Genomic DNA, 12267 nt, shown 5'->3' on the forward strand with positions numbered 1-12267 from the left:
AAAGCAGGGATGCTTAACCCACAGAGCCACCTGGGCACCCCATCTCACATTAATTTTGCCTATATTTGAGCACCATTTAAATGGTATCCCTTGGTGTATATTTTTCTGCATCCAAGGGAGGACAGCTTAGTGTGGATGTGTAGCTGTCATTTAGGAAACACGTCTGTGCACAGTTGGGGCATCAGGGGGGAGACTGTAGCCAGAATGCATGAGAAAAGTTCACAGCCATTCTGGAATGAGTGAAGGATATCAACAGAGAATGGGTTTTATATCTGTAGGATGATTTGTGAGAATCATTGTTAAGATTCCGTCTAAGAGTTCTAGAGAAGGAGGAAGCCAGCATTTCCCAGGAGGGTGAGAACACCTGCTTGTCCCCTGCTCCCCATATACACACGCGTGTGTAAGTGTGCGCCCACAAGCTCTTATACACACATACTGATGCATACGTGGATATGTTGTGATTGAACACCCTGAAGAAGTAACAGGTGTTGAGTCACAGGGTGGGAAAATTTCAAAAGGCAGCCCATCTTTCCAAAATCTGACATGTTTACAGGCCCTGGGCTTCCTGAAGTCCCGCCACTGCATTGGGAGGACTTCACGGGCAGCTGCTGGGGCTGAGAAAGGTGATGGGAGGGGGAGGAGACAGCCGTTTCTCCTAGTTCAGCTGCAACAGTGTAGGCACATATGCAGGACCCCTCTGCATGCCAGCGAGCAAACGGAATAATTCTTACCCTTGAGCCAAAGTGAATAAATCCTCCTGGTCTACACTTGAGTTTCCTGTCTAGAGTTTGGAGTCAGTAACTGCAGACGCCTGCTTGGTAAGGACCGCGTGCAACACTTGCAGTAATTCTGGGAGGAAATGATGGGCTTGTCAGTGCGTTTCAGCGCACCTCACCAGCGACTGAGGACTCGCGGGGAAATTGCTTCATGTAACGTGATTGGCAAAGCAGTGCGCACTCAGCAGAACATGTGTGTGTGGGTCCCTGGGGTTTCTGTAAGACTCTTCTTGGAATAAGCAGAACTTCACTCTGCAGATGAGTCTCGGGTAGGTTCGGGCTTTCCTAAAAACGTCTCACATGATATCTTATATGTAGGAGCCATGGCCATTTAAGTATTTTTGTTTTAATCAGTGCAGGGTCCCTTTGAATGTGGTGAGTTAAATTATGTGATGCTGTATTTGTGAAATTTAGGGATGAAGAAGTCATGACCAAGAGTATCTTTTGTCCACAACTAAGTATTACATAGACTGAAAGTTAGATTTACCTAGAAAATGTGAACATATGAGTAATGAGAGATTTAGTATTTCCCAGTATCTGTTCTTTCTGATTGCAGTGGTTCTATGTTCAGTCTTTATAGAAAAGCTCTTTTTCACTTCTCCACATTCAGGACTATCGTGCTGTCATTGAAAAGCTTCCAGAGGACGACAAACCGAGTTTCTTTGGTCTCCCTGCCAACATAGCTCGTTCGTCTCAGCGTATGATCAGCTCTCAGGTAACCGAGGAGAGGAGCTGCTGTGCAGAAAACATGGAGTCTGATTTGATACATCAGACCCCACAAGCTGTTGCTTAACATGTTCCTTTTATTTAGCACAGTAAATTCCAGCTCTGCCTTAAATAAATTTTAGAAGAGCCAAAGAGTTCTATATAATACAACTGTTCAAATTAGTAAAATAACATTGAGCACTATCACTTCCTCCAAAATATATTTATTTTTCCCTCCTGTGATTATATTAACGCAACATTTTTGAAAGTGTTTTATTTTAATCCCAGTGTTTGTAACGCACAGCGTCATATTCGTTTCAGGCGTGCGAGACAGTGATTGAGCAGCTCTCCATGTCATCCACTGCTCATCAGGACAGGGCGCGCCTTCATCCCCATCCCTCGGCTCCCCCATCCCCCCAACTCCCCTCTGGTGACCAGCAGTGTGTTCTCTGGAGTCGAGAATCTGTTTCTTGGTTTGCCTCTCCTTTTCTTGCCCCCTTGGCTCATGTTTTTTTGGTTTCTTAAATTCCACAGCTGAGTAAAATAACATGGTACTTGTCTGTATCTGCTTTAGTTCGCTCGGCATCATACTCCCCGGCTCCATCCACGTCATGGCACATGGCAAGATCTCTTCCTTATTTTTTTTTTAATGACTGAGTAATATCCCATTGTGGATCTGTACCCCACACCTTCTTTATCCGTTCATCGGTCCGTGGACACTGGGCTGCTGCCGTAATTTGGCCGTTGTAGATGCTGCTGCTGTGAACGTGTGTGTGTCCCTTCAGATTAGTGCTTTGTTCTTCTTTGGCTGAGTACCCAGTAGTGCGATTGCTTGATCATACGGTAGCTCTGTTTTTAACATTTTGAGGGCTCTCCATACCATTTACCAGAGTGACTGCACCAGCTGACGTTCCCACTAACAACCTAGGAGGGTTCCCCTTTCTTCATATTCTCACTAACACCTGTCATTTCCTGACCTGTTGATTTCAGCCATTCTGACTGGTGTGAGCTGGAATCTCACTGTGGTTTTGCTTTGTATTTCCCTGATGCCGAGTGATGTGGAGCATCTCTTCATGTGTCTGTTGGCCATCTGGATGTCTTCTTTGGAGAAATGTCTGTTCATGTCTTCTGCTTATTATTTAATTGGTTTCTTTATTTTTTGGGTGTTGAGTTGTATAAGTTCTTTATAGGTTTGGGATACTAACCCTTTATTGGTTATGTTACTTGCAAATATCTTCTCCCATTCTGTAGGCTGCCTTTCAGGTTTGATTTTTTCCTTTGCTGTGCAGAAACTTTTTATCCTGATGAAGTTCCAGTAGTATATTTTTTATTTTAATTCCTTTGATTCAGGAGACCTATCTAGAAGGATGTTGCTATGGCCAACGTCAAAGAGATTACTGCCTGTGTTTTCTGTAGGATTTTGATGGGTTCCTGTCTCACATTGAGGTCTTTCGTCCATTCTGAGTCTATTTTTGTGTGTGGTGTAAGGCCACGGTCCAGCTTCATTCTTTTGCATGTGGCGGCCAATTATCCCAATACTGTTTGTTGAAGATGCTGTCTTATTCCCATTGGACATTCTTTCCTGCTTTATTGAAGATGAGTTGGCCATAGTTGTGGTTTGTTTCTGGGCTGTGTGTCTCATCGCACTGACCTGTGTGTGGGTTCATGCCGGCCCCCGTGTCTCTAGGGTGTCTTCTGTGTGTGTGGCACGCACCCTCCTTTTGTGGCTACGATGCTTTCGTCTTGAGTCCTGTTGTCTGCGGTGACTATGCCTGGCCAGTCTGGGCTTGTGTTGAGTCAAATCTAGAATTTGTCAGGGATGCAGTAGTCCCGAAGCACAGGGCATTTTCCCTGTGTTGTCCCCTGAGAAACTGTCGCGGGTGGGCAGTGTCTGCAGGTAGACCAGCTGTCTTTGCCCAGCCCACTGCTGGGGCTGCTGTCTGACTGGCATGTGTGGTTCTCTTTCCCTCTCCTTGGAGCAGGGGACCCTGTGGAGGGGTTCCGGCCTGTGTCAGTGCTGCTGGCGCAGTGCCAGCCCATGGCCCATCTTCGTGAGGGCCTCAGCCAAGGGACTAGTGAAGGACGTGCTGCTAAGGAACCTGCAGCCACCGAGGACCCGGCCTGTGGGGTCGGAGAGGATGCACCTGCCAGAGCACAGGGGTGGGCCAGGCCGTGTCAGCAAGGGCTGCAAGGGTGTCCTGTGAGGGAAGATCTGGAGGCCAGGCCCGTGCACAGAGGCTGTCTGTGGGAGGATGTGGGTTTGGGCTGCACGGTCAGCACACCAAGCACACACAGCTGTGGAGCTGTGCTCATGCCGGCCGGCGGCCCCTGTGTAGGCCGGACAGCAGCGGAGGGAAGTGGTGCCCAGGGTGCTGCTTCCAGGCTGTGTCTTCTCAAGCTGTGGATGGGGCTGTGTCTTCAAGAGTGGGGCCTCTGTTTCCCACTGCCCTCTGCGTCACGCAGATCTGAGCGCTCCGGTTTTTGGAGTTGCAGGTGTTGAACTCCACTGACAGTAAGAATTTGCAAAGTTAGGCCCTCTGGTTTTCAAAGCCGACTTTAAAAGGAATTCATCTTCCCTTCATGGGTCCCCCATATCTGGGGTGCCTGGTGTGGGGTCTGCTCCTCGCCCCTCTCCACGCCCCCATGGACTGTACCCGGGTCCTCCAGCTTCCGACTGTGACTCTGCCCTTCCTGCCCTCTGCAGTGTGGCCTCTTGTCTGCGTGTAGCTGTGACTTTGGCTTGTTTTCTGGGTCACTTAACGGGGATGGGGGTGTTACCTAGTTGTATCTGTGGAACGAGATGAGCTGGGGCTCCTGTCCCACTGTCTTCCCCAGAAGCTTTTCTTTGTTTACTCTCGAGTCTGCCAACAGTTTACCATTTGATCTTTGCAGAAAGTCAGATCCTAATTTTATCGATCTTCTCTATTAATTTTTTTAAATCTGTATTTTTAAAAAAATTTTTGCTCTATATTCTTTCTTTCTACTAATTTAGGGCTTTTTTTGTTGTTCTTTGTCCAGTTCCTTTAGGTGGAAAGTTAGATTTTTCCTGTTGCTTGAGGTTGGCCCGAATCTCTATAAATTTCCCTTCTCGAACTGCTTTTGCTGCTTCCCCCCAAAATTTGAACCATTGTGTTTCCATTTTCATTTGTCTCGAGGTATTTTATTTTCTCTTCTCTTTCTTCATTGTTGCATTGGTTGTTTATTAGCATGGTTGGCCTTTGTGTGTTCAGGTTTGTTTGTTTGTTTTTTCCATTTTCTTAACTGTAATTGATTGTTAGCTTCCTTTTGTTGCCTTTGGAAAAGGTGCTGGATGTTATTTCAGTTGTCTTCAACTTACTGAAAATCGTGTGTTTGAACATGTGATCTTTCCTGGAGAATAAATCATGTTCACTTGAAAGGAATATGTGTTCTCCATTTTTGGAATGGAATATTCTCTTTATATCTGCTCAGTCCCTTGAAAGCTGGTGTCTCCTTACTGACGTTCTGTTTGGCTGATCTACACATTAATGTAAGCGGGCTGTTAAAGTCCTCTTCTCTACTGTTACTGAATAAATATGATCCATTATGTCTATCAATATTTGGCTTATATATTTAGGTGTTCCTATGTTGGGTACATAAATGTGTACAGTTATTATATTCTTGTTGGATGGATCCCTTTATCCTTATTTAGCACCCTTCTTCGTCTCTTCTGTACAGTCTGTTTTGAAGTATAGATTGTCTGATCTAAGTATTATTACTGACTTGTGGTTTTCTCTTCTATTTTCATGGGTTATCTGTTTCAGTTCCTTCCACTCCGTATGTGTCTTGAGGTCTTTTAAAGTCAGCATATACGTGGGTCTTGATTTTACTTTTTCTAATCCAGACGTTCCGTCTTTTGATTAGAACGTTTAGTCCGGCGCTGTTTAAACTGCTTATTGACAGATGTGTGCATACTGGCGCTGTGTGGGGCCGTGGTGTCTCTGGGTGCGTGCGGGTTCCTGTGGAGGCTGTCGGCAGGGTGTGGTGAGACAGTGCCCCGTGGGCCAGCTGGTCACCACTGGGCTGCCCATCAGGTGTGGCAGCTTGGGAGCCACTTGGGAAGGGTGCCTTGTAGGGCGCTGGGGTTGGGCAGGCCGACGGATGCCGGGGCGGGGCAGGGGTTCCGGCAGGACCGTGCTGTCAGAGTCGGCCCGGCCGGCTGGGCTCCTGTGAGGAAAGGACAGTGATGCTCGTTCGCAGCTTCTCCCCCACAGAAGCTCCTACGGGTCCCGCTTCTCTGCACAAGTCTGAAAATGAGGAAATCTCCTTCACTTACACCCTAGGTACTTCTTATTTTTTTGTTGTTGTTTTTTAAATTCTTACTTCTTTATTTAAAAATTCAACTAATTAACACAGAGTATTTGTAGTTTCAGAGGGAGAATCTAGTGACTCACCCGTTGTCTCTGCCACCCCCACCACCTCCCTCCCTGCTCCCCATGCTCATGACCTCATGACTCTGTGACTGTAACCCTCCTATCCCCTTTGTTACACCCCCGGGGCCAACCTCACCGCGTTTCACAGCCAGACGCGGTGGGGGCTTCTGTTGTCGGTGCGGGTCCCTGGGGCCGGGGCCCAGGTTGAGGCTGGCCCTTCTTGGGGAGTGAGTGTCTCCCTGCTGGCCTGTGGTATCCCTTCTGCTTCTGGTTGCCACCTCGCGATGGATTGGTTCCCTGTGGGGGCTCCTTCCCTCCTGACCTTCTCCATGGAGCCTTTTCTCGATGCCTTTAGCCATGGAGGATCTGGTCTGCCAGACTCCGGCTGTTTCCAGAGGGAGTTGCTTCATGTGTGGCTTTTGGCTGGGTGAGGGGAGCTTCAGACCCTCTCACTCTGCCATCGTCCATGAATTAATACTTGTCTGCCCAGACGTATGAAATCACTAGAAGAGTCCTCAGGAAACGGTGCTCACCGCGTTATTTGATGTTGTGGAGTTCGGTGGATGACCGATGACGTGTCCTCCCGCTGTCTTCTCCACATCTCGTTTCCTTGCACCAAAGTTAAGCAAAGAAGGGCCTCTTCCCGGGGCAGTGGAGGCAGCCAGCCAGACCCCTTCCCTGGGTCCGAGCTCACACATGGAGACCAGAGGGTGTGTTTGTCTTCGGTTAGATACGCTGCAGCATCCGAAATCTTTCCCTCGTGTGGCCGTGCTTGTGACCAAAGGAGGGCCATTGTGGCCAGCAGTGAGTTAGAGAGAGATGGAGATGGACGGAGGGAGCATTGTTCTTCCTCCAACAAACAAGACAGGTCGTGACTTCTCTCGGACCCACCAGAGAGAGATGAGCGCTGGCCGGCTGAGACCTGTGGGGAGGTGAGAGCAGCAGGCGTGGCCGGACCTGGACCATGTGACCTGGATCTCCCCTCCTGGCAGGCCGCTTCTCATCATCCGTCCGCAGCACCTCCTTCCGGGGGAGGGCCTGGGGCAACAGAACAGAGTCCCTGTGGGCAAAGGAGGCGCATGGAACCTCCCCTGTCTGCCTTTTGGTACGGAAGCCTCCATCTCAGGGGAGGAGGCCAAAGACCAAGACAACGAGGGGGAGCAACACGATCGCCCTTAGGGTACTGTCGAAACACTGCCCCTGGTAGAAGGCAGTAGGAAGAAACCCCTGTACCCTCTGTTAGCGGGAGAAGCCCGTGCAGATTGCAGCTCCAAGGGTGGGAGCAGTGATAAGGTCGCATCCCCTGGGGCTGAAGGCCGGTTTTCCACAAGAGTGCCCCGGTCTCTGCCCTGCCCGCAGGCTGGGGAGTCCCGGCTCCCAAGTGCCAGCGATCCCCCAGCCGGGAGGTCTGTGAGGGCGGATGCAGAGCACTTCCTGGAGGCATATTATCGGGTAGAAAACCCTCCAGACCTGTGCGCAGGGGTCACATCTGGGCCTGCCTTAGAGCTGCAGGGGGACAGAAACGGGGCTCTGAGAAGGCCGATCTTCAGCCCCGGGGGACCATGTCCGCTGAAGACAGGCGCAGTCAGAATGGCAGACGGTGGGCTGACAGTGAGTAATGAGGGACCGTTTGGTGCTCCTGCTGGGTCACCGGTGACCGACTCTCTGTGAGGTGCAGAACCAGGAGCCCTCATCATGAGGGGGGAGCAGATGCTGATGGCAGCCTCACTGGCCTACTGGCCCCCAACCTCAGTCAGAGCACCTCCCCAGGAGCTCGGAATCTGCAGTGTGACCAGGGGATGCTAGCAACAATCTTCAAAGGTTGCCCAACCCCGGGCTGAACGGTGACCCTGTTCTAAGGCCTCATGCCCCTTCCCATGCATCAAAGCTGCCCGAACCTCTGTGCTCCCCATGAGCTACTCCGCTCTCACCAGCGGAGCCGGGCACGAGGGCCTGCCCCACGCAAGGATGCAGGCCGCACTCCCGACAGCTTCATCTCCCCAGCAGTCAGTGGGGCCAGATTCCCATGGCACGTGGGGGTCGGAACGGTCCACTGGGTGATTTAAATAATTACAATCTGCGTGCTAAAGGTTCTGATGGAAAACCCAATAGTTAATTTCAGCAGTGGTGGAGAAATTGTAAGACTGGAGAAACTGAAAGTACTAGAAATAAAACCTGTTAATGGAGAAGAAAATCTTCAAGCCAACTAGTAGACCTGAAACCCCAAGGAGAGAACACATGAATTTGAAGATCGGTTAACAGAAGTTACCCAGACTGAGACACAGGAGGACCCAGAGCAGGAAAGACACACCATGAAGTAACCAACTCTGCGGGACAACATCACACAGCCCGGCTGCGGGGTAACTGGGACCCACAAGTCCGGGAAGCTCAAAGAGCACCGTTGCAGGTGACCTCCACCACCCCGAGGGAAAAAGTCCCAAGAGGTGCACAAATTTGGATGTCAAAACAAAAGTCTAAAATCCTGAGAACTTTGTCCCACCAGAGCACAGAGGAGCGAGCCTATTCCCTGGGCTGCCTTCTCTTCTGGAGCCGTGCGGGCCTCACTGGAGAACCTCTTGACCCTGGCTCTGTACCCGGGAGAGTGTCTGCCTCAGAGGAAGACATAAGGTTTTTTATAGACAAACACAAATAGAATTTATTGCCTGCAGATTTACTCTGTGAAATGGCTACAGGATGTTTTCAGGGTGAAGAAGTAGGACACCTGACACAATTGTGGATTCACACAGAAAAGGGTTCTGGAGAGTTCTGGAATCCATGTGATGAATGAAGTTCAACTATATCATCCCTGTGATTTCTCCCGAAGAACGGGCTGGCCAGTGGGAGGAGAGCATGGCTGCAGTTGTGTATATTTACAGCAGGTAAACAAATGAGATCAGCTGCAGCACAACAGAAATTCAACTTCTTTCACTCTTATAAAGTTATTGATTCGGTCAGTTTTGGTAATCTACGTGTCTGTACATATGTAGAGATACCTCAGAATCTGTCCTCTCATCTTGATGATCAAGCTTCTTGCTGTAATGTTGTTCAGAACTTTACTATCCTTTTAGTGTCTGGAGTCTCGAGGTTATTACTGTGTTTCTCTGCCTAATGTTCTTTTTCCCTCCCTTTCACAGCTTTATTATATTTTCTTTTTGCAACTGACTTCAAATATTTGGATTATGGTATAGATTTCTTTTCCTTTATCTTACTAGTAGTGTTAACTGGTTTTCTTGGACCTGTTTTATAATTTATAATTATAATGTATAATTCCGTTTTATAATTTTCATTAAATTTTAAAAAAAAACCCTGTCATTACTTGTGAAATGTTCATCACATCATTGATACTGTCCTGTGGCTCACGAGCATTTCTTTATTTTTTCAGTCTCTTTGTCTCTCTGTATTGGTTTGGACAGTCTCTTTCTCTGGGTAGAGAACTTGAGAACCTTGTGTCCACTGTCTTCTGTAGTGTCAGCCGGGCAGGAGGGCTCCGGTCTAGTGAAGGACAGCTCTCGGGGGAGGAGGTTCGTGCACACCACAGCTCCTTACTTTCAGAGGTGTTTGTGGTGTAGCCCTGAGTGTTGCTGTGTGTGACTATGACATAGCAGTTGTGTTCCCGAAGGTCCAGCCTTAGTAAATAACCAGCTGTAGAGTGACAGCGGTCTCATTTCAACATTATTTATAAAGCAGCATTTTGTAAATTCAAAATGGTGACAATAGGGGAGTCGTAAAAGAAGTTACGGTAAACTCATGGAAGCATCAGGACTAGTAACAACCACAGTTTAGGACAGTAGATCTTAACTTTTGCTTTTGTTGGATGGATCCCTTTTAGCACCTGAAGCTCTGAATCCTCTCCTGAGAAAAATACAGACATGTATACACACACACAAAATTCTGCAAACAATTTTGGGAAGTTTTCATATCTCATAAAGCCAGCAGGAAGTGGTAAATAAGTAAATCAATGAAATGACTCATGAAATGTACATGTAATATGTATGTATATATACATATAAATATGATTACATGTTATATACAATTGAAGGAGTACAGACTAAAAACTTACAGCTACTTTATAATTTTTATACATAGCCATCATAGAAGTATTTCTATATCATTCCTGAATCAGAGGGTACGATTTTTATAAAACAAGTAGAAAAGGTAGAATTTTTATAAGGTCACATGTGTTTAGGAAAGGAGATATCTGTGGGTATGTGTTCATGTGCCTTTTTATTATATGGGATCTGGGTTTGGTGGTTTTTCCCTTCATTGGTTTCTAAGGATGGATTTTAGTTATTGTGTATCTTCACTCATTTGTCACAAAATCTAATAAACAGGATAAAGCAAATGCAAGTTCATTAATCATCATAGACACTAAAGGACCATGGAAAGTTAGCTTTTGTCATGTAGAAGCTTGCTTTGTTTTTCTTCTTAAAGAAATTAGGTGCTGAAGGAATCTGCAATGAGTTCAATTGTAGGAGACCCTTCTTTTAATAAAAGCAGTTCTATTTAGGAACCGTGGTTTTTAAAAATTTCCTTTTAATTTTTCTTTTTATGTTTACATTTGTTGGTAATTGTGCAGTGACAGCGTTTTCTCCAGACTAAGAAAACGAGGGGCATGTAGCTTAGAAAAAAATGGTGTGGAATTTTGAATTTGGTCAGAAAAATAGGAGAAAACTTTAACTGTGAAAATGTCCTAAGCAATTTAATATTTAAACAGAAATTAAGATCTAGTAGAATTTTAATTCCCAAATGTTTTCCAGCTGTTCTAGTTCCTGTCTAGAGTAAGCGTGAGTTTGCTGTGGTGTGTGTGGTGCTGGTGAGGACCAGAGCCAGGCCGATTAGCAGGATCTGCGTTATGAGACCCAGTCCAGTGATTCCATAGGTGAAGTCTTCTCTTTCGGTTAGCTGGATATTTTAATTGATACTTTGTTCCTTTTTCTTGTTATTATTTTGAATTAAATATCAACAACTAACACTTAGAATCAGTGTAAACTGCCTACAATTACTTCTACCCATGAAGGGTCTGGGTCTCTCCAGCAATTGAAAATTTTATCTCAAATATGTCGATTTACAAATTTTTTAACATTGCAGTGAGAACATTTCCTAAATCATCAAGGTGGAGAGAATGACCCATAGTGGACCGACGAGCAGACACTGTGGTGAGGTCCGACCATAGGCCAACTGGGGGTGGGTGGCAAGACTCTCCCCAGGAATTGGATAGTAGGTATGCAGTCTCATTAGGGAATGGGAAGCTTTACCCATGTGGGTGTGACCCTAAAGCCCCAGTGAAGCAGTCAGAGAAGTAATAGGTTGTCTACTTGGTGTTTTCAAAGCGTGTCCAGTAACCACATTCGCTTGCCTGCACCAGTAACGCACAGCTTTGGTCCCTAGGTGTCTTTACGTGACCGTGACCTTGGCCGTGGCTCTATAGGAGAGCAACTCTCCAAGCAATTCTGTTGTTCTCTCTTTCTCTCTTCCCAGATTTGTCTCCTTGTCCTTGTACAACCAACAGACTCATGTCTTTGTGGCTTTGTTCTTTTCTTTCCCTCTCTCTACAGTGAACTGTTAACTGTTAACTCATGACTGTTAACTCAGCGGGCGTAGACTGATCATCAGACGGACCCGTGCGTCCTCCTGCTCAGTCAGGCCCTGGCGGGTGTCCGGGGGTGGTGGCGGCCACTTACATGGGAATTGCTGGGGAAGTTTGAGAAGTCAGATTGCCAAGTTCCATCCGAGATGGGTGGATTCAGACTGCTGGGGAGGGGGGCTCTGAAATTCAGATTTTGGGGTGATTCTTCGGCATCCTCAGCTTTGAAAGTGTCTGTACTAGAGTCTTGAGATACTGCAGAGAATGTATCAACTTGGTATTCTTGATAACATGAAATCTGTGTATCAGATTCTCTTTGACAGTTTAGTCTAAAACCAAGGACAAACAAAAGGTATTGTGCTGCAGGAACAGACTTTAGAAGTCATCTGTCCATCTGCGCTCCATCTAGAGCGATAGTGAGTGCCCGTTGTCGGGACCTGGTGAGTGCCAGGCCCTGGAACCTGGGTTTCTTGAATTATTAAATACAGAAAGCTATCTCCAAAAATTCACTGTGAAGAATTTTTTACTCAAATGATGTTTTAAACCTGGGAATTTTGTGAATTTGGGAACTGTTGGTTTTTCTCATCAATTTAAAAACAAAACAAAACAAAAAAAGTGTTGTTTATATGGGGTTTGTGATTTGGTTCCATGGCTATGAGGAAAAGATGTTTTATCATTGGATATCATATGTGAGACTTTTACACTTCAGCATTTCAAGCTGATATTTGTGGAATTAGTAAACTCAGGGTTATGAAATCTTAAATTGCAGTCTTAGAATTGCTTTCAACAAAACCATTTCCTTTCTTTAGAA

General features: G+C 46.6%; 1 protein-coding gene across 5 annotated transcripts in view; it reads left to right on the plus strand.

Annotated features, from left to right (window-relative positions):
* Positions 1–12267, plus strand: part of DYNC2H1 (dynein cytoplasmic 2 heavy chain 1) — a 256749-nt gene that overhangs the window by 167808 nt on the left and 76674 nt on the right. For all 5 annotated transcript variants that reach the window (XM_032358199.1, XM_032358201.1, XM_032358204.1 and 2 more), the window contains one exon: positions 1387–1491. In XM_032358199.1, the coding sequence (XP_032214090.1) occupies positions 1387–1491 (105 nt within the window). The remainder of the gene's footprint in view (positions 1–1386; positions 1492–12267) is intronic.

The sequence above is a fragment of the Mustela erminea genome, chromosome 9 (assembly GCF_009829155.1).
Source record: "Mustela erminea isolate mMusErm1 chromosome 9, mMusErm1.Pri, whole genome shotgun sequence".
In the NCBI taxonomy this organism is placed as follows: Eukaryota; Metazoa; Chordata; class Mammalia; order Carnivora; family Mustelidae; genus Mustela; species Mustela erminea.